A 23,014-nucleotide genomic window follows, 5' to 3' on the forward strand; every position below is an offset into this window, starting at 1 on the left:
CCACGTAGCAGTGACTTACCAGCAACAATTCAGCATGTCTGACTGTGGCAGCTCGATAGCATCTCTCTGAATCTGCCTTCTTCCTCCCAGCATTCAGTTCCATCTTCCCGGTATATCTAAGTTCTGCCCTTTAAATGGTTGGAGGAAGTTTCTTTGTTCATTAATGGTAATCACAGCACACAGAGTTACTTCCAGTGACAAAGCCTTTAGCTCATAAGCTTCTTAATAGATATAAACCATAATAGTTCCTTCTAAAATGTTACATAACATTGTACATGCATTTGCAATATTCAAAGTTAATAAGCTCACTCTGAATTCACAACAAGATTTAATGTCAGACAGGACGTGTTCCTGGACATTAGCACATAACCAGTGAGTGTCTACAGATGAGCCTTAGTTGGTACAGTCCTTCCCTAGTATGAATGACATTCTGGGTTTGGTTTTCAGCACTATGTAAGTTGGGTGTGATGGTCCACACTGGGAATGCAAGCACTAAGGAGGTAGATGCAAGAAAAGCAGTAGCTCAGGATTATCCTTAGTTGCAAATTATTGCTCAGCCTGGACTTCCTGAGAACCTGTATCTAAAAAAAAAGAAAATTACCAGGTGACAAATCACAAACACAGTTAAGGAGAAGGGCCTATGGGAAGGCATAACAAGTGCAGATGGGGAAAATAAGCCAAGGAAGGAAGAAGGGAGGATGAATGTGTCTCCTTTAGAATTTAGTGTATTTTTCCAAAATCATTGTCCTGTTCCTGGTGTGACCTCCTGGTGCAGGAGAATTGTCTGTATTCTGTCAATCATATTTTAAATAAATGCTGATTGGCCAGGCAGGAAGTATAGGCAGGACAACCAGACAGGAAGTAGAGGTGGAGCAAAGAGAACGGGAGTATTCTGGGAAACAGGGAGCTCCATCCACAGTCCTGCCCAGATGACAGAGAAGAAAGAAGTAACCTGCCCCACTGGAAAAGGTACTGAACCACATGGCTAACACAGACAAGAATTATGGGTTACCATAAGATGTAAGAATTAGTTAATAAGAAGACTGAGGTAATGGGTACATCTGTTTATAACCTTATGGAGTCCTGTGTGTGATTTTCTTTGGGACTTGCTGACTGTGAGGTACTGGGCAGGACAGATACCCTGACAAGCAGGCTCTGTCATGTTACACCTTCCACAGTGACAACTCCCTCCTAGGGTGAGCAGTCGCATCAGTGATATTCATGAGCCCTGGGACATTCACATCTGTTTCTTTTTAGAATTTTCTGGGAAATCTTTGACACAAACTTGTTCTTCACTAAAAGATGGCCGGCTTGGGAAATTAACCATAGAAGAAATAGATGTGTGGTGGGGAAGGGTATACGAGATACTAAGTGCCTCATTGGGCAAAGGAAGAAATGGGCTGTGCCTGGGCTACCAGACAGGAACAGCTCTGAGCTATACCATGTGGCAGGTGGGACAGGACTCAACCAGGAACCACTCAGGGACTCTAGACCCAGGCCAGGATTGCAACTGCTCTGCACCTTGCTATGTGCTGAACCATCTAGAACTCCTGGTTTTATTGAGGACTCAATCAATTTTCTATCTGGGTACATTGGGAAGCCTGCTCTTACCCATCTGACTAAAACTCAGGACGACTGCAAAGGAGCTGACTTCCAGGGGATCAATATGCTGCTGCGAGTCCAGCACTCAGGATGCTGTGGTGGAATTGTGAAATAGAGACCATAGGTTACAGAAAGTCCATCTGAAATGCCCTTACAGAAAGAAAGGATTGTTAGGTGAGGCCTTGGAGGTAGGTTACGTTAGTGATTTATTGATTGAGACAGGGTCTCAAGTCTCCCATGCTTTACTCACACTGGCTTTGCAGGTTCACCTTGAGCTTTGATTGTCCTGCTTCTACCTCACAGATGCTAAGATTACAAGTGGGGCCACCAAGACCAGTGAGGACAGCAGTGGTCATTGAATGCAACAATTGCTACATCCTAGGCAGCCACTCTGCAACTGAGGCATGTCTGTTGATTATTTTCCCACTATCCAGAATCTCACTGTAACACACTGAGGCCTGCAACTGTCCTGCATTGTTGTCTTTGGAGCAAGAAGAGAACACTACATTCAGCCTGCGGGCTTCTTCTCTTGGTGGACCCACTATTGTAGATTCCTCTGCCAATGGATCATCACACTGTTGTCAACACCCTGATGGGTGCATTCTCTATGTGTGTAGAAATCCAGGGGCAATTTCCTAAAGTAAATCATGTGGCTTCCAAGAGAGCACCATTAACCCAAGGCTTACACAGTACCCAGCCAGCAGGTTCTTCCTTAATGTGCTTTCTAACACTTTCTTGAGGAAGGTAAACTTTCCTCATTAATGTTTATCTTAAAGTAGTTTCTTGGGAATATTTAATTCCTTGTATTGATGAGTCCAGGGTTTTGAAGAAAGAATGAGACGTTTCTCAGAAATCTTTTAAAAGATTATCTCAGTTCTCAACATGGGGAATGTCATGGGTCTTCCAATAAAGCTAATGGGGCATTGGGTTTGGAAGAGCAGGTGCTTATTGGCTTCCTCTGTGTTTCCAGAGAGGCTTCTGGAAAGGTAAGCTGGGCTTCTGGTCAGTTAGGAAATCTCATTAGCACGGTGGCAAATGCTGTTCCCCATGACATCAGCGGTCACATCTCTGGACATTCTACTGTATCCTGGAGATCTGTTGGAATCCCATGATACCACCTGTGTTGTAGCAACAACAACCGCCATTAGGACATTCCTCAGTCCCTAGAGGGTAGAGAATTAGTCATGTTCTCAAGACTGAGGCATCGCGTATTTGGAAGACAGAATGGAAAAGGTCCAGAGACCAGAGAGAAGCAGAAGGAAGCTGCTGTTCACTTCTGGAAAAGGCCTAGTGAGTCATGGGCTGGAAATGGGGTGATTGCCAAAATAGGTGCACTTGAGGTGGGATTTCCGATAGTCAGACAGGGGAGCTGGAGCTTCAGAGGCGAAACTGGAGATCCCTGCTTATCATACTTCCTGAAAGTCAAGGATTCCAGGACATTAGTTTGTCCACCTCCTGAGCAAGAGGCTGAGAAGACCAAAGCTGTTGTGTTGGGACCACCACTTAGCTCTTACCGTTGTTGTGGTTTGGATTGCAATGTTGAGACAGAAAGACCAGCAGGAGTCAGGGAGGGACTATGTGTCCCCAGTTTTGGGCAGGCATCACTACACTACACCTAGTAACTAAAGCATCACTACACTACACCTAGTAACTAAAGTAACTACACTAGTAGTTATCTTTAGGTTCACTGGCAGTCTAACACTGTTACCATGGAGACAAATGTGCTCCTGGCCAAGACCTTTCATCCTCAGACTGCTCAGTAGTCTGCTCAGCAGACTCCTTTCCCTGACAGTGACCCCCTTAGGGTTCTGAATCAGCAGTTGAGGATGGCAGTTAGATCAAAGCTGACCAAACTTCTATCAGAGTTATGGTAACAGGGCAGAAAATGACTACTGACTGTCAGCCTCAATGATCTGAACTGTCAATGGGTGACTAGGTGAGTATCTTGACCATGATGGAACCCTACATGACTTTCCAATCCACATTCGTGGACCTAGATTGATTAGCAATGAGACCCGGGCTACTCAGAACACCTGAGTGCTTGTGCACTCTGCCATTTCTCTCCTGGCTTCTAAATCACAGCAGGCTTCAGGGCTCTACACCATGCTGCATCCTGTTCTTCTGTGAATATGCCTGAAGAGGTGGTCTCTGTAGTCACCTGAAGAATTTGTAGGGAGACTGAGGAAAGCCCTGGTTGCTTACATAGCCACAACACTAGAGTGATGGAGAAGTTGAGGTCCACACAGGGGTCATGTCAGCCGGGCCTAGTATATTTTGGCTGTCACTTGGTTCCAGAAATGGTTTTTTGTTTAATCCTCAGGGTGGTCTGTCCATCTCCTATGCCCTTTTTCTTTGCAATTTCACTTGTTTTCTGTCTACACACAGAAACCTCTATGGAGACAGCATCCCACCCAATGCCTCTAAGCAAGAAGCAGATGAAGAAGGAGGAGGAGAGGCTGATCACAGAGCTGCAACTGATGACCAAGGAGAGAAATGACTGGAAAGACCAGCTCATGATTCGCACTGAAGGAGCCATGGACAATAGGTATCCATTCTTTCAACCTTCATGGGGCTATAGGCAATATCAACCTCACCTTCTTCCTTTGAAGATCTTTATTTCTAGGAGGCTGTTCCAAACCTCATGTCCTAAATTCTTTTCTGGGGACAGGCAGACATGAAATGTGATGGGGGCATGAGATTTGGCCTCTGACATTTTGACTCTCTCCAAATGAAAAGCTGGGCCTCTGGTCTCAATCACACAACTCAGGGATTGAGGCCAGTACTGTGTAGTTCCGAGCATGTATTTGGATAGGACATGACTTACAAAGGTGGCTTGCATGAGCTATTACTACCTTCTCTTATGTTTAGGGGAGTCTCTACTTTCCTGGTATGGGATTCTGTGCTGGATGACCTGCTAGCACCTGAAGGGACCTGGATTGACTTGGGAGATCTCAGTGTATAACTGGAAGTGCTGGGGCTCCTTGCTGTTTCTCTCTAGTTTTGTCCATTATGCTCTTAGACACTAGGGCACCATGCATCTCTTTAGCATCCAATGAATGATGCTGACCCTCTCTGTATCTCTGTAGCTCCTCGTATTCTCTCATGTGGATATGTGTGCATATTTTTCTTCCACTGTCCAGAAGATGTCAGTGCTGAGCCCTGGGAGCCCCCACTTAAAGCAGGACTGCTTGTGTCCCCTGTGCTCACCTTGGTGGCACCTAGGAATCCCTAGGGGAGTTTATATCACTGCCCTGCTCTTAGGACCCAACCCAGAATGATGTGCTCTAACTGTTCATGGATTGTCAACCAGGACTCAGAATCAGTGTTCTGAAACAGGAGAGATGTCATTGCAATGTCTGGTGTATGGGGACATGTGACACAGACTCCTGGTAGCATAGAGAACTAGACTGACCATATAGTCCGATTGAGTGAGCTCATGCACCCAGGGTACCCTCTATCTCAAGTGGGGCCTTGGCTGTCCTAAGACCAGAATAACAAGTTTAATAGCACCAGGGGGTCCCAGTACATAGGAAACAGAATCTTGCATCCTCTGGGCTATGGTAGATCAGGATACAACTGGAGTTCCTATGATCCTTGAAGCCTATGTTCATGGGATCTTTTCTCCCTTTTCAAGGCCCTACAAGAACCACAAGCCAAATGCTTTGTATGATCAGGCAAAGTTGGATGACAAACAGATGATGATGGAGCAAAACAATTTCGAGAATGAGAACACCGAGACCTTAGAGAATTTCAAGGAGCTGAACATGGAGACAGTCTTCTATCGGTGAGTGTCCATCTGGACATGAATCACAAAACTTATGGAATGGCCATCTGATTTCCTTTTTCTCTGGACGGGTTGTCCACAACTCTGTTTTGAGCATTTCTCCTTCTGGCAAGCAACTCTTGGACGTGCGTCTCTTGGACTCAGTTTTGCTAAGTGTGAAAGAGACTGTCAGCCCCTGCCACCATTGTCCTAGTGCCTCATGAGCCTGTAGACAGAAAAGGTATTTACACTCTCGGGGAATGTCAGGCAGCCTTGAACTTCTGGAGCTCAGGCCCATTCTTTACAGGTTTGGGGGCTGAGGAACCTGTAGATAGAAGATGCTCACCTTAGGTCCGTTGTCCTCCCATGGAGGGTGTTTGCCCACTACATACTGTTGTTTCCCCATCACCATAGACAGTTAGGCCAGCTGGAGAACTACTCCTTCTATGGAAGGGACATGCATCCTTTTAGGTGTTGGGGTTTTTATTAGTAGTTTGATAATTTCTGGCATTACCTGTTCTCTCATTTGGGTTCTGGAATATAGCTGTCATGACTCTATCAGACTCTTAGCAACCTATTTCAGGGAACATGAGACCTTTTGGGGTGCCGGTTCTGGGAAATCAGGGGTAGCAGGAGGGGGTTGGCATGGCCTTACTATGCAGCGTGTGTTTCCAGGGATCTGCACAGCCGACTACTGATGGAAAGGACTCAGCTAAAGAAGAAGGTGGATGAGCTGAGGCAGGAGGAAAGGAAATTGCAGAATGATTGGACCGTGCTGAAGTACCACCTGGAGGATTTGAAATTGATCCATAATGACCAAGAAGAAGAGATCAGTTACCTCAAAATCCAGCAACAACAGGTAGGGGCAGGCAACAAGTCAGACTAAGCTATGGTACCATTTTTCCACTTGACTGCCTCTCTACCCATCCAATCACCAGTGTTTAACCCATCAGCTTATTCTTCCATCCTCCCTTCCTGCCACTGACCTCATGCTATCCAGGAATTCCCTTCAGTGTCCATGCACAAGGACTTCTGGGAAGCTTTCTCTTATGGAAAACTGAAATATGGGCAAACCTTCCTTTCTGCTCTGCTCAAAGCTCCAATTCAGTGAAGGAGAATGGGTCAATAACATTTCACACACGTACATGTATTTGTTTTCGGTAGCTTTTTGGACACACAGCTTAGAGTGAGTGAGTTTCTGGTCCTGCAGCTTTTTTGTTTGGCAGGGTTCATGTGAGATCACAGGTGGGAAGCAGTTTACAAGGTGGATATCCCTGTGCCAGTGTTCAAAGAGTGCTTCTCATACTAACGGATGTGGGGGGCCTGTGGGCTTCTCTTCTCTGCCTGCATCCCAATGTGTTCTCTTTGGTTTCTCTGAATTCTTGGTTCACAGTGACAGAACCCTGAGTAGCAGCTTGTCAGCCCTGTTTTCTGGGAGTGGTGCTGGACTGTTCTCCCATCCAGAATAAAATGTGTTTGATTGGATGATCATCTCAGGGCTTTTGACAAGCTTGTGGTGGAAGGTGGGAGATTTGGGCCTATAGGGTAGGAATTTCTTTAAACAGGTCAATATAGTATGTCTAAGTAAATCACTTTTCCCACAATAATTTTAGTCCACCAAAGAGTTATGGCTGAGTTTGAGACTTTTCTGAAAGAACTGGTGTGGTTATTCTAAACTCAACTGTTCATTGACCATGATGTTTCTTTCTGCGACCTCCCTTTTTCCGTATTTCTCTTATTTTAACACTCACTCCTTGTGGGTTTTGAGTGTGAGTTCCCGCATGTGTGTTTGTATCTGTGTGTGTGTGTGTGTGTGTGCGCGCGTGCGCGCGCGCATACGTGTGTGTATAGCATAAGAATGTGGTTGTTGTGGTGCATCGAGCATGTGTTCATATCCTTGTGCAGACCACTGTGTTTCTGTCAGTCCTGACCACAAACAGGGGTTCTTCTATCCCCAGATGCTTTTGTTTAGCCTGCCTAGCTGACCAGCAAGTTATTGGGATCCTTTGTTTGTTCTTAGATTTGTATGACTGTTTATAACCCTCAATAAAAACACAATTTTCTAATGAACAGGAGCTCAAGAGACTGGAAGAAAGCTTTCAGTTCCTTCAGAAGCAGAGGGAAATGGTCGTGCAGGAAAAGCACTTGGTCAAAAAGCTGCAGCATCACTTTGAGGTCTCTCAGATGAGGTAGGAGCCCAGACTGGGAAGACAAGGTAGAGCTGAGGGGGTCCCATGTACTTACGGTCAATAATAATTGTGCCCATCTGTGTGGCTCCCAGCTACAGCCAGGGACAGAAGACCTCAGAGAACTGAGCTGGTTCAGTCCACAAGAAATTCTGGCCAGTATATATTATGTCTGATACTCATATGAGTGTGTCTGTAGAATTTGGTTTCTATTCTTCCTTTCTGAACACTGAGTTCTCAGAGGGTTTTCCTGAACTCACAGAAAGCTGCCTTTTTCAGTCTTCCAAGATATTGGGTTTAAAGGTGTGCATAACAGGGTGTGGTAGATTTTGGGTTTTTATTTAGAAAACCCTCATTTATATAAGAGATTTTCATCTTTAACAATGTTCTGTGCAACATTTCCCCATTTTCTGTGGAAAGTTTTCTCTGGATAGGAATGGTTAAGGACTTCCCAGGATGAACCCAGGCAGATGACTCAGCTGTAGGGAAGATCAGAACCCGCTCAGGTGTGTTCTGTAACCAACTCCTAAAGTCAGGATGCAGATTCCCAGTCTAGTCCTAAGGAAGGCACCAGTTTCTGTTTGGTCCCAGAGCCCTGACAGGGACAGCGTTCTCAGGCCCATGTCTCAGGAAATGCTGCTCTAGCACGACAGGATCTATCTGCATGTTGTTCATGGTCAAGGTTCCTTCTGGGCATGAGGACTGAACCAGCCTCACACCCTTGTGCAGGGACCTAAGCTACAGGCAGTTTAAGGCTGTCTAAAAAATGATGAATTATTCACGTAAAACTCGCTTATTTCTCATATGCCGTTGACTATAGTATCAATATGCTGCTGCTATTTACAAAATGATATCCCTGATCTATAGGAGAATCCCCTATTCTTTCTAGTAAAATGGACACCAACAGTGTTTATTTGAAATTATGACTTGTGTTTAAGACTGAGCAAAGTTTTAGGCCCATTTACTCTGGAATCTTATTCCTTTTGAGTACCAACAATGACATCAGTCAAAACATTACATCCACTGTCCACAGAACTGAGGTGGATTGAGGGAGCATCTTTACAGCTAACGTGGCAGGTTCCCATCAGGCTGTGTTTCAACTGCTTTCCTCTTCCAGGTCCAAAACACTGCAGTCTGATCTGGAACAGGCGACAGTCCAGGACGAGAGTCACCTGCAGAAGGATCTCCAGCAAGAACCATGTGTTGAGCCCCATCCCCAGCAATACTGAATTCTAAGCATGCATATTCTTCTTCAATTTTGGTTACCCACGTAGAATACACTCTGATTTTTCCAAGCCAGTGACCCAGCATGGCTGCTACTGGGCCTTGATTCTTTTTTTTTTTTTTTAATTTTTTGATCATACCACTTGAGAGTCCTGAGGAAGCCAAACTAAGCCACAAACACCTTGAACACATGTTCTTCACATTAAGATCAAGGCCTACAGACAAAAAGACACCCCTTTTAGCTGTGAACTCATCAGTGTGGGAAATTCCAGCTGACCTCCAGGTGATCACACCCAATCTGATCTGTGTGTCTGCTTTCTCCATTCTCCATAGAAGAATGCATCAAAAATGTTTTTGAGATGCTGAAATCCTGAGACAAAAATTACTCAGAACCCTATGTTAACCAGCAAGTGGACGCAGGCTTGGTGAGAACATGACATATAAATCCCAAGTTGGAATGGACCCAGGTGTATTGAAAAAGTTACTCCAATTTGTGATTACCTCACTAGCATGTCTCCAACGCAAGCCACTGCCTGTCATAGTTGTAAGAGGTGCTATTCAATATGTAGTGAGAAAGTGTTATTTAGCATAATTTTTTGTTTTGTTTTTGTTTAGATATTGTTTGTGGTTCGTTTGGTTTTGGTTTTGCTATTTTGATGTTATTTGTTCTGTTATTAGTACCATAATTTTCAAAGTTTATTCAGTGTTTATGTTCACTATCCTTTAAAACCCCGTTTTGAGAAAAGAATGTATTCTTTTGTAATAAAAAAGCAATTTCCAACTTTTCACATTTAATCCCAGCTTCTTTAATCAAGTGTGGTGTCACACTGATACAAGCCCAAAATTTCCAGGTACAGGTGGAAGCCATGGGTCAATGTCCAGTGGATGTCAACCCCTTGCCCGTTGGCAGTTGAGCCACAGCTGTCTTAGTGCAGCTCCTGATGGCAGCACTGATGTTGACGGAGATCAGGTGGCATCCTGTGGGCATGGTGGCTGTCCTCCTGGAGACCCCCAGTAGCTTCGCCCTTCAGTACTGTATGCCAGGAAAAACAACGGAAATAGTAACAGGTAAAATCCTGAATGGAGACTTGTCTGGCATCTGTCCCCCAAGTCCTGGGGCAGATGTCCCTGGAGAGCTGAGGGTGACGGAGTCAGAGCTTGAACCCCAGGTCTGCTGTCAAGGAAGGGTCAGAGCCTCAGGTTGGATGATGGGCTTGGAAAAAGAAGGGATGTGGTAGGACTCCTGGGCTCCAGACATTCAGTCAGGGACTCTGATACACTGGGGAGACACACAGCACAGAACCCCCCCTGGAATGAAGGTCTCTCTGGAATTTCTGTTCCCCATTCAGACCCTTGAATATATCTGTGATATCCCTTATTTCTTCATCATTTCCTTCCTGGCCTCCCTGTGTTCCTAACATCTTAGCTCTCTGTACAGGACGAGAGAGCTGCTTGTTGTTCTGGCCGTCTGGCTAGTTTACACCCGAAATAATCACACAGAAACTGTATTAATTTAAAAACTGTCTGGCCCATTAGCTCTAACTTTTTATTAGCTAATTCTTACATCTTAATTTCACCCTTTTCTATTAATCTGTGTATTGCCACATGCCTGTGGCTTACCAGCAAGATTCTAACCAGCGTCTGTCTTAGGCGGGAGATCCATGGCGTCTGCCACTCTGCCCTTCTTCCCAGCATTCAGTTCTGTCTACTACACCTACCTAAGTTCTGTTCTATCAACTCGGCCAAGGTAGTTTCTTTATTCATTACTCAATGAAAGCAACACACAAACAGTAGCAGCTCCTACACCAGTTCACCTCCTTCCTCTTCATCCTCTTCCTTGTTCTGTTCCACCATCCACAAGTCATCACCTTGTGTGTAAGTGTGCCCCTGTGGTGACCAAAGAACAGCCCTGGAGGTTCTTCCTTTGTTTTTCTCTCCCTTGTGTATGAGACATTGCTGTCATTTGTCTAGGACTCAACTGGTCTGGCTAGGCTGCTGGCGTGTGAACTCCAGAGTCTCAACTGCATTTACCTGCCCACTGTTGAGATGAGAAGCATGCATCACCACACCTATAAAGTAGAGATGCTGAGGTTCTAAATCAGTCCTCAAGCTGTGGTCAGACACTTTATTGACCTAGTCATTTCCCCAGGTCTTTCCTGCTCTTTGTTGCTCCCCCACCCTCTCTGTTGCACATCCTCTTCCATCTGCTCTGGCTCCACTGCCAGAGAACCAGCCCTCTTTGTGTATAGTGCAGGTGATTCCTTGGGGGTCTTTGCTTAGGGTCACCATCCTTTTCTCCTTCACTGATGATCATGTCATGAACTGACACTCCTCTCAAGTGGCCCAGTATCTTTATTGTCTAGTCTGGGGCTGATGGGTTAGACGTAGTGTAGCCCAATGGTCCAATGCTTGCCTGCCAAGTTTCAAGCCCTGGGTTTAATCTCTTTTCCTGGTCAGGGCGAAGAAGGGCTATTAGGGCTAATTTAGACTCTGCAAAGGATAGCAGATATGGAATGGTGTGACTGTGAAGCTTGGGGATGCAGGTGGGACAAAGTCTTGGGTTGGAGTGAAGAGCTCCAGAGCTCTGAACTGCACACAGACAAGGCAAAGCTTTAGATTTACAGCCAGGTAGAGCCCTGGATACTGAGACACAGCAGCATCCCTTAAGTAACTCCCTACCATCTTTCCAAAACTCTTTGTATTCCAAAATACAAGCAAAGAGCTGATCTCTTAAGTGTTCTGCCTCTGCAAGTTCCCTCTTCCCAGGACTGCAGGGGCTTCTGAACTATCACTGTCCTACATCTAGCACATGACCTGGACTGACCTCCTAAAACTTGCCACCTGGGTGTGGGGGCTTGGGAGGTTTCCTTCCATGGCCTGGCTTCACCTTCAGAAATGCGCTGACCTGGGAAACTTCAACCAGGAGATCCTTTAGAGACTGAAGAGGTCATGGCAGGAAGGAAAAGGGGGCAATTTGTCAGTGGGATGAGTCTAAATCCAGACCTTGGTCAGATCCTTGCTGGAGTGTGGACTGTGACCACAGGCAAGCTCTTAATCTCTCTGGGTCTCAATACTTCAGTACAGTATAAACACTGTTCTTCACCTCTAAAGAACATCACAGCTCTTCCTGGATGCAGCTGGATGATATGTATGGAGCCCAAGCCACAGCCATACAGATCCTGTGGACCCCATTTCACAGTGGTTACTAGGCTGGGAGTTTCTGTATCTTTCCTCCATTATAGCTTTGGACTGGATTTTCTCTAACCAGACCTCAGGTACCTTAGTATGCTGCTGAGCCCCCACTCACACACAGCAGATCCCCTGCACTGGTTCTCTGTAGGTTCTGGGGACAGAAGACAAAGGACACTCATCATCAGTGATCTCTGAGCCCCTCTGTCCTACCATGAGCTCTAGGCAGGATGCTGAACTGTACACTGACCTTCTCTGGCCTGGCTTTGGGGCTCCTCTATGTCTGTGGACTAAGGGAATATGTCCTCCATCTCCATGGGGCTGAAGTCCATGGCCTAGGCTTCCTCTCTGACCTCCATATCTCCAAGAAACCCTGTGGTCTGAACCCCAGAGAAATCATGAGGTTCTTCCTGATAAGGCCACTCTGATTTCCTAATGGCCAAACAAACCCAGATTTGGTGCCTGGGTAGATTAGTAAAGAGGCCAAGGCAGAGGCTGTGACTCCTACTGGGTCTCCTGGCATCTAGTGTTCACCCTGTGTTTAAACCCCCTTCCAACAATTCCTAAGCTTTAAAACCACTGAAGAATTTCCCATCCTTGCCCTTCATGTGATATGTCCCTCCTCAGGTAATGAATACCTGCTTGCCAGGATAAAAGTCTCAGCTCTTCCCAACAGCAAACTTCCAATAGAATATAACAGGGGGACATTGGGGTTTAGATGAATACATGAGGTTTTCATGCCTCAGAGACTCACACACAGATGAACAAGCTAGCAGACAGACTCACGGGGTCACACACAGACCTACAGGCTTACACTTGGCCTCACAGTGTCACACAGACTCACATGTTCACACACAGACCCACCATGGTGAGGAAAGACACAGATACTACCTGGGGACACCAAGCACAGGTCAGGATGATGCAACCTCCGAGTTCACCTCAGGGAATCAGCGACAGAAACAACACTGAGGCCCTATGGAAAGCCTTGACCATTTGGCCCCCAACTTCATGTTCTTAAGCCAACCCTGCAGAGAACACCTGTCCTGCTATTCTGTGGTCACTGAGGAACAGAAGCATCTGTGTCTTGGACACACCCACTGGTGCAGGAGGTGTTGAGTCTCAGAGCAGTGAAGCCTGAGGTCCCTAGGGAAAATAACCCCATGGTCTTGGGTCAGAGGGCCTGAAGTTATCTGAAGGGGAGGTCTCTGTCTTTGGGTAGCAGAGGGAACATCTTTGGTTGGATTTTGTTTTTCAGACAGGTTCTCATAGTATTCCATACTGGTCCTGAATTTACTATTTTTGGGGTACTCTACCTGGGTTTATACCTAAGCAGATTAAAAACACAGCTATTTACCTTATAATTATTTACAATAGTAAAATTTCAGTTATAAAATACCAAAGAAATAATCCCAGGGCCGGGGGCAGCACAGCTGGAGGAAGTATATCAAAGTGTCACATCACTGAGAAGGCTGAAAACCACTGAACTGTGTAGTGGAGGCTCCCGCCTCTACCTCCTGAGTGCTGGGACTTTACCTGGTATGTGCAGTGTGGGGGATCTAACCCAGCATTTTGTGTATCATAGAAAAGTGCCCTAACACCTGAACAATGATCCTCACCACTTCACAGCCATTTCTGGAGGTAGGCCAGTGTCTTCAGGCAGGGGGATAGTCTAGGAGGCACCCCTTTAACATCTGCCCCCCCAGACTTTCACAGCTAATGAAAACAACAGAAACACTGCAGCACTCAGGCACTACCAAGACTGTTCTGGATGCTGAGAAAGCACCTTGTGGTTGGTGGAAATTTCAAGAGTAGAGCTGGAGCTGTAGTTATGGCTGTAGAAGAAACTTCCAGAAAGAATCTGCAGTCTTTTGGGAGCCACTACCCACCTGGAGGCACATAGGAGGGAGTTGAAGAGGTTAAGTTACTTGAGCTGTGTCCTACCTCAAACTCACCACCATTTCCATTGACCTAAACCAACTAGGAATCTGTGCATAAGAGAACCTATTGCACAGCCTACAGGAGGTCAGCCCATGGGAGTATAAGAGAGGCAGAAAAGCTCAGAGGTGGTGTAGGGAAAACTGAAACTCTAGCCCAAGCAGCCTAGTTTCCACTGCCATGCTTCTTGCAGACTTTCTGGTTTTTTTTCTAGTTCAGTGTAGCTATGTACATTTTCACATACACATGGATGTTGGGGGTCTAACACCACACAAATACACACACACACACACACACACCCCATACCATTGGTTACTGGTTTGAATCTCACCAAATAGATTAGGCTTGGTAGCCATCAGGTCCCACAGGTCTGCCTTTCTCTTTAACATGTGTACCACCACACATGACTTTTTTATCATGGGTTTGGATGATCAACCTCACACTTTCCTGACTGAGCTATCTCTCTAGTCCTTCAGCTATGACTCCTGAGTCAGTCGTATAAGAAGTTCCATAGCTTAATCTGGAGCTGCCTTAGCCATCTAGGAATTAAAGTTTTGAGATGAATGGAGTTAAGAGTCACTCAAGGTCAGAGCTGGTAGCAGCAAGCATGAGTCCAAGTCTGAGGAAGAGGAGTTGATGGTGGATCAGGTGGTAAGAAGAATAAAAGGAATGGGCATGATGGGAGAACACTGGGGGAAGAGGGGGCTGATGGGAGAGCACTGGGGGCAACAATGGGCTGATGAGAGAGCACTGGAGGGTGAACATCCATAATTAATAATAAATCTCTATGTTTTTATTTGGGAGTGTTGTCAGCCCAAAGAAAATTCCAACAACATTCCCTCTGAATCTGATCCAATAGCAGAATAAGAAGGGGGTATAAGGGCTGAGAGAGACGGCTCAGTCTGCAGTGTCTTTGTTGTGCAAGCATGAAGACCTGAGTTTGATCTGTTCCACCCATGAAATGGAAGGCCAGGGCCAGGACTGGCTTAGCAATTAAGACCATGTACTTCATTTGCAGAAGACCTAAGTTCAGCTCCCAGAACCCAGGTTTGGTGACTTTGAACCACCTGTAAGTCTACCACAACCACACAGTGTTCTGTTTCCAGGACTTATGTGTATACACACACACACACACAGAGAGAGAGAGAGAGAGAGAGAGAGAGAGAGAGAGACAGAGAGACAGAGAGAGACAGAGAGAGAGACAGAGAGAGAGACAGAGAGACACAGAGAGAGATAGACAGAGAGACAGACAGAGAGAGTGTTAAAAATAACAACAACAAATAAATATTTTAAATTCAGGCCCAGTGGTGCATGCCTATAATCTCTACACCTGTTAGTAGAGACAGGAGAATCTCTAGGGTTATAGGCAGGCAATCTAGCGAAACTTTTGTGGTCTAGATTCAGTGAAACATCCTGAGTCACTGAGAGAAATGCAAAGTGTGAATCTTTGGCCTCTATACACACACACAGACACACACACAAACACACACTAAGAATCTGCCAGAGAACAGGAACCAGCATTTAAGAATGCTGAAAGGAAGAGTCTCAAGGAGAACCATGTGATGGAGGAAACAGGCTCAACAGATAAAATGACTTGATGCTAAGTCTTAGCATTGATTCTCTTAATTTTCACAACTCTGCTTTTAGCAAGTACTAGTACCACCCCCTGCTCACTCTTTCTTTCTTTCTTTCTTTTTCTTTCTTTTTTTGTTTTGTTTTTTGAGGCAGGGTTTCTCTGCAGCTTTGAAGCCAGTTTCTCTGCCATGAGTCTGGAATCTCAGAAAGCTAAGGAATGGGCTGGATCCAGCTGTCAAAGCCACAGCTTTAATCCTCTCCATATTGTTTAGCAAATTAAAGATTCATATGGTCAGAAAAAGAAAGATATACAGTAAAGAGAGATCCAAAGACAAAGAAAACCTCTAAATATTTTACAATGTGTTAAAAAATATATGCAGTCTTCTGAGAGAAAAGAAAAACGTTAAAGTCCTTAAAAGAGAGATAGAGAGAAGAGTTAGATGTGGTGGCATACACCTTTGGTGCGGGAGAATTGTCTGTATTCTGTCTATCATGTTTTAAATAAACGCTGATTGGCCAGGCAGGAGGTGTAGGCAGAAAAACCAGACAGGAAGTGGAAATGATGCAAGGAGAGCAGGAGAATTCTGGGGAGGAGGAAGTTGATTCCTTCCACTCCTGCCCAGACCACAGAAGCAGCAGGATGTGAGTTGCCCCACTGAAAAAGGTACTGAGCCACATGGCTTACATAGATAAGAAAAATGGGTTAATCAAGATGTGAGAATTAGTCAGTAAGAAGCCTGATCTAATGGACAATCAGCTTTATAACTTATACAGATCTCTTGTGTGATTTTTCTCTGGGACTAAACAGCTGGGGGGGGGTGGCCAGGACAGAAATCAAAACAAGCAGGCCCAGCATGTTACAGAATGGCGCCCAACGTGGGGCCCGAACTCACGACCTTGAGATTAAGAGTCCCATGCTCTACCGACATGTTACAGAATGGCGCCCATGTGGATAACTGAATCCACAGAAAGCCTGAGAAAGCTTGGGAAAGACTAGAGTGAAGCATTTCTGTTTTCAGCCATAGCAGGAAAAAAGCTGTGCTGTTTTAAAACTCTGACTTTCTGGGCCGTCCTTCCAGGGAAAACTCTGACTCTTTCAAGCAGGCAGTCCCAGCTGTGGACAGAATGTTGCAGCTTTCTTTCTGACAAGGACCTTGAAACGCCATAAGAGCTTTTGACTGTTGTCTTCTCCATATTCCTTAGCAAATTAAAGACCCATGTGGTCAGAAAAAGAGAGATATACAGTAAAGAGAGATTCAAAGACCAAGAAAACTTCTAAATGGTTTACATTCTGTTAAAAATATATACAGGCTAAAGGTTAAAGTTCTCAGATTAAAAAAAGAAAAGAAAAGAAAGAACGAGTAGCCTGGGAGGCAGAGACAGACGGATCTCTGGGAGTTCAAAGATAGCCTGGTCTACAGAGGGAATTCCAGGACAAAGGTATGCAGAGAACCTGTCTCAAAAAGCCAAAAGTTAAAAGTAAAAATAAAAGAAATAGAGGTTAAAATAAAGCCACGTAAAGATGGAAAATACACAGAGAATCTTGATACTGTATGTTATTATGCTCTCTTTGAATTATTTAAATGCTGAGGAAGGAGCAACAGCTGCAAAAAAATATTTGCTTATAAATGCTGCAGAATTAATCCAAGATGGGTATTTTGAAAATGCCTTGGCTTCAAAATTGAAGTCAAAAGGTATGATACTTTGGAGAAGAGATTTTGCTTTTGTTCCCACAGAAAAAGAGAGGCTCTGGATTTATTCAGAGTTAAGAAAAATCATCTTTGACCAAGGGAGACCACCTGAGCAATCTCTGGTAGGAACAGATGGCCCAGATGTCTGAGTTCTTCATCCAGAACAGGTTGAAGACTGCTGCCTGAGATGATCAAGACTCACAGGATACTTCAGTCAGGACTCGATCATAACTCTAAATTTTCTTTAGGTTCCCATAAGATTATCAGTGCCTCCAACCAGCTGGAAGTAGCCTGAAATACTACGCCCACATTCCCAAAAAATGAACTATGGATATTTTCCTTTTTTTTTTTTTAAAGAGGGGGAAGTGGTGTGGGAGAATTGTCTGTATTCTGTCAATCATGTTTTAAATGAATGTTGATTGGCCAGGCAGGAGGTATAGGCGAGAAAAACAGACAGGAAGTGGAAATGATGCAAGGAGAGCAGCAGAATTCTGGGGAGGAGGAAGTTGATTCCTCCCACTCCTGCCCAGATCACTGAAGCCGCAGGATGTGAGTTGCCCCACTGAAAAAGGTAGTGAGCCACATGGCTAAAATAGATCAGAAAAATGGATTAATCAAGATGTGAGAGTTAGGCAGCAAGAAACCTGACCTAATGGGCCAATCAGCATTATAACTTATAGAGATCTCTTGTGTGGTTGATTTTCTCTGGGGCCTGCTGGCACAGCGGGGACAGAAAATACAAACAAGCAGGCCCAACATGTTACACACCTTTAATCCCAACATTTGGAAGACAGAGGTAGGCAGACCTCTATGGGTTCAAGGCATGGTGGCAAATGTTTTAATCCCAATGCTTGGGAGGCAGAGACAGACAGATCTCTATGAATTCAAGGTGTGGTGGTACACACTTTTATTCCCAGCATGCATGTTGGAGGCAAAGACAGACAGATCTCTGTGAGTTCAAGGACAACCTGGTCTACAGAGGGAGTTCCAGGACAGCCAAAGATACATAGAGAACCTGTCTCAAAAAGTAAAAGATTAAAAGTAAAAATAAAAGAAATAGAGGTTAAAATAAAGTCATGTAAAGATGAAAAATACACAGAGAATATGGATATTGTATGTTATTATGCTCTCTTTGAATTGTTTGAATGATGAAGAAGGAGCAACAGCTGCTTAAAGGATAATTGCTCATAAATGCTGCTGAATTAATCCAAGATAGGTATTTTGAAAATTCCTGGACTTTAAAATTGAAGTCAAAAGATATGTTGCTTTAGAGAAGAGGTTTTGCTTTTGTTCCCACAGAAAATGAGAGGCTATAAATTTATTCTGTGTTAAGAAAAATTAGGTTTGATCAAGGAAGACAGCCTGAGAAATCTCTGATAGGAACAGATGGCCCCATGTCTGAGTTCTACATCCAAAACAGATTGAAGATGATACCTGAGATGATGAAACCTCACACGATACTCCAGTCAGGACTTGATCATAATTCTAAATTTTCGTTAGGTTCCCATAAGATTATCAGTGCCCCCTATCAGGAGGAAGTAGCCTAGAAAACTACACCCACATTCCCTGAAAGTGAACTATGGATGTTTTACTTTGTTTTGAATGTTGGTTACAAGTTGTTATGGCTAATGCTCAGGAGAAAAGCTAAACAAAGGATATTAGATTTAGAGTTCTTGTTTTTTTTAAAAAAAAAAAAAAGAGGGGAAAGTGGTGTGGGACAATAATCTGTATTCTGTCAATTATATTGTAAATAAACACTGATTGTCCACTAGCCAGGCAGGAAGTATAGATGCGTCAACCAGACAGAAAGTAGAGGTGGGTCAATGACAATAGGAGAATTCTGGGAGGAGGAAAGCTCTTTCTGTAGTTGTGACCCCTCCACAGAAGAAGCAATTTGTGACCACCTTGCCAAATAAGATACCAAACCATGTGGCTAACATAGACAAGAATAATGGGCTAATAAAATTATCAGAGTTAATAAGAGGCCTGAGTTAATGTTCCAATCAGTTTATAACTAATGTAAAATAAAAAGAGCCACAGAAGGTGTAAAATATGATCAAAATGCAAAAAAAAACAACTTCCATATGCTTTACCTAGCACAGATTCTTATATCATCCCCAGCCCCAGTTTACAGTTCATCATAGAGCAGACTGAATGATACAGGTATGGGTTATCTAGGGTTTGTTACCAGCATACTCTGGACACACTCCATGAGGGAGAACACCCTGTATCTGATACCCTAAACACCCACTCAGTCAGTATCTTGCAATACCTGAAGGACCAAAGGGTGAGAGTTTCTCTATTTTAACCACATTTTACACAAACTGACTGTTCATCATTGTGGGGCCCATAGCTTGACATTTATTTGGAAATGAAAGCCCCTTCAGCTGGGTCAAAGATGAAGACAGTTTTCATGGCAATATGGTGGTGCTGTATATCTTACTTCAGTCTGGGGAACCACATAAGATGACACAAAATCCATCCAGGTTCCTGTATCGCTGGAGAAGAGCTGCTCTGTGATCATCTAGCCGAGATTCCCAGTGAGGTTGGAGGTCTGCCTATGATGTCAGCAAGTATCTCCTTAACAAACCCAATATCTTTCAGTTTCTACCAAGCCCTTACAATCTAGATATGAATCGCTGTCTTCTACAGGCATCAGTGATACTTCCTCTGGGTCTGTCACCTATCTTTTAACTCTCCTTAGCTGTCTTCTGGTCCACAGACTTTCAGAATTTGTACCTAGTCCAATATGTTAGTCTGAGACTTTGCTATGCACTAAGAAAGAAATTCTCCATCCCAAGATTACCAAACAACATGCTCTAATATTTCTCTCTCATTCTTCCCTTTTGCTTCTAAATGGACCATTAATTGTCACAATATTCCAGCTGTCTATTGTTGCTGGTGGTAACTTCTTTCTGTTGTGTTACTATGCACTCTCTACTCCATTCTCTGGGACAGTCTTACCTTCCCCAGGGTCACATTTGGGGGTGTCTCTGGAGTCCTGTAGTTTCTGCTAATAATATAACTGTTCTTACATTATGGTTTTTATCCTTTAGATTTTGACTGTTTTTTTGGTTTCTGATTAATTCTAGAAAAAAAAATGTCTTCACCAAACATATCTCAGTGTTTTGTTTACTAAGTTACACTTATGATCTAATATGAGAAATAATGCCTTTACAATACTGTGACACCTTAGAGAAACATAGTTAGATAAACATATTTATCTCATTTATTCTTCTTCTACTTACATAATAAAGACATAATTTTTCATTTGCTTTCTCACCATTCTTCATGTTGTTGAATAAAATACCCAAGACTGAATACTTTATAAGAGTTTTGACTCAGTCAGGTTTTGAAAGGTAAAAGCCTATGACTGGGTGACCCCCATCTGCTTCACCTGTCACATGGCCCTGTAGCTCCCTTATAGCAGCCAGCCCCAACAGCAGGGGTTGTTGGGAGGAAGATCACATGGCGATGAGAAAGCAGGAGAGTCAGTTGAGAGAGCTGGATCAACTTTATATCACCCTACTCTTCAGATGAGCAATTCAGTCCCTGTATCCTTCCCTGAGGCACCACTTACAACACAAACAGCTGAGTTTTGGATGGGAGAAACCACAGCACTGGCCTTGACATCTCCGCTGTGTCATTATTTCCAGGTGTGTTAAAGAGCTTGTTGTAGTCCAAATTCCCCCTATTGGCTGCTATGGTAATGTGCATCTAGAATATCCTCAGAAGTTCCTTGTGTTAAAGGGTTGGTCTCCAGCCCATGGTGCTTTGGGGAACAAAGGTAATCTATAAGAAATGGACACTGGAGGGATGACTTCCCATAGCCGTGCCGCTCTGGAATGAGACACTGAGAGCCCCATCCATCCTCTTCTCTCTCATATCCAGACTGTGAGGTGAAGGGCTTGTCATGTGCTGCCTCCACAAGGGTCTACCTCACCACAGGCCCAAAACAGTGAACACAACCAATCAGAACTAAAGCCTTTAAAAGTCGAAACTAAAGTAAATCCCTTCTCTTTATCCTTGACTATCTCTGGAATTGTGAGAGAAAAAAACACACCCTTACTCAAGCAGTGGTGATTAACATACCTGAGGGGTCTGGATATTTCCTAGTGCCAAGAGCCTTCATAATAAAATAGTTAAAAAGAACAAACCAAAAAGGCAGAAACCTCTTTATAGTTAATCTTACTATATAGTCCATCTTAACAATTCTATCGTCCTCTAATAACCATGAAGTTCATCTCTCTCCCTCAAATATTTGAATCTTGTATTTCTTTGTCTTGTCTTATTGCTTAGGCTAGGAATCCAGTCTCATCATGGCCCACCTCAGAGTCAGAGTCCACCTTGAGTTGTCGTTACTGGAGAGGCCTCTATAATTCTGCCATTAAATTAATTGCTGCCCTTAATTTCTTGTTGGTTTTTTTTTGCATTGTACAACTTTCTGAATTCCATGCCAGTTTTAACTAGGAAACAATGTATAGTTCTCTAAAGATGTACATGCAACATCCACAGATACAGTCACATGGTTTTCCTCTTTTAACCTATTAGCAGAGTGGAATTATTACCAGATTTCCACATGGTAGACCACACTTACTCTCATGAGACAAAGCCTTGCTTCCTATGGTCTGTGGTACTTTCAGTTCCTTTTATATCATATTTGTTGTGTTGTATAGACTCTGTTCTCAACCACATTCATAATCATAAGGTTGCTGTTTAAAGCCAGGAATATTCTGAAATCCCTTGGAACATCCTGAAAACATGATGTTTAATGTTATGTATCTTATTTAATGAAGTGGCTAATTGAAAAAAAAGAGAATAAAGAAGCAGACTTGTGAGGTAGATCTGAAGATAGTGGCTGAGCCCTCAGGAACCAATCAATTTACAAACTTTATAGGCATAACTTCTTCCTTTTAATCCACATGAGTCAAAACTAAATCTGGGACACAGGGAGAACTGCAGGTCCCATTCAAGCTCATCCTGGTGGTTGACGGCTGCATTAGAAAGATAACATTCATAAGTGCCGCTTGATGGACAACTTTGAGAAGTATGTAGTCACCGTGTATGTGGAGGTGCACCCTTGTGTTCCATGTCAACAGAGGAGCTATGAAGTTAGATGTGTGAGACACAGAAGGTCAGGAGAAATTTGGGACCTGCATTATGGCTACTGTCTCCAAGCCTAGTATTCCATTATAATGTTGGCTGTAACAACACAAGTTACTTCTGAGAAAAACCTAATTGGCTTAGAGATTGGGCATGTGTGTTTGTGAAAACATCCCCATTGTGTTATGTGGCAACAAAATGTCTATTAAAGAGGAAAATGAAGGCAAAATCTATTTTCTTCCACTGAATGGAGAATCTTCAGCCCTGAGACATTTCTGCCAAAAGTAAGGACAACTTTGAAAAGCCCTTCTTCTGGCAAGCCAGAAAACTCCTGGAGATCCTAACTTGGAGTTTGTTGCCATGCCTGCTGTTGACCCACCCCATATAACCTGGTCATGGACCCAGCTTTGGCAGCACAGACCACCTATGATTTAGAGGTTGCTCAAATGTCTGCCCTCCAGGATGAGGATGATGACCTGTGAGAAAGTGAGGATGGATGCCTGCATCATCAGAGGTCCAGCTTTGCAGTCAACTGTGCTGTGATGTCGATGTGTGCCACCTCATGTAGCTATGCAGAATGTGTGATTTTTCTTGCATGTTGAAGATGAATGGGCACGTAAGTGAATGTACAAGTTGAAGCATACTTTAACTTTATTTAGATTGTATTTAATTCTTTGAATCAGAGTTGTTTACTTCCTGAATTTCAAAGTAAGGCTGATGTGGTCCCAATGGAATATTCAGTGGTG

General features: G+C 43.9%; 1 protein-coding gene and 1 pseudogene across 1 annotated transcript; both read left to right on the forward strand.

The window, feature by feature from the left end:
* The first annotated feature begins 2,747 nt into the window (after positions 1-2,747).
* On the forward strand, positions 2,748-8,893 carry LOC148118191 (disks large homolog 5-like). Its single transcript, XM_087901361.1, has 6 exons — positions 2,748-2,892; positions 3,988-4,147; positions 5,237-5,386; positions 6,041-6,224; positions 7,439-7,554; positions 8,669-8,893. The coding sequence occupies exons 1-6, from the start codon at positions 2,787-2,789 to the stop codon at positions 8,778-8,780; spliced, it is 828 nt and encodes a 275-aa protein (XP_087757487.1). The 5' UTR covers positions 2,748-2,786; the 3' UTR covers positions 8,781-8,893.
* Positions 8,894-9,716: 823 nt separating this feature from the next.
* Positions 9,717-22,750, forward strand: LOC146889944 (GTP-binding nuclear protein Ran-like; annotated as a pseudogene).
* The last annotated feature ends 264 nt before the right edge of the window (positions 22,751-23,014 follow it).

The sequence above is a fragment of the Myodes glareolus genome, chromosome 24 (genome assembly GCF_982192425.1).
Source record: "Myodes glareolus chromosome 24, mMyoGla1.1, whole genome shotgun sequence".
NCBI lineage: Eukaryota > Metazoa > Chordata > Mammalia > Rodentia > Cricetidae > Myodes > Myodes glareolus.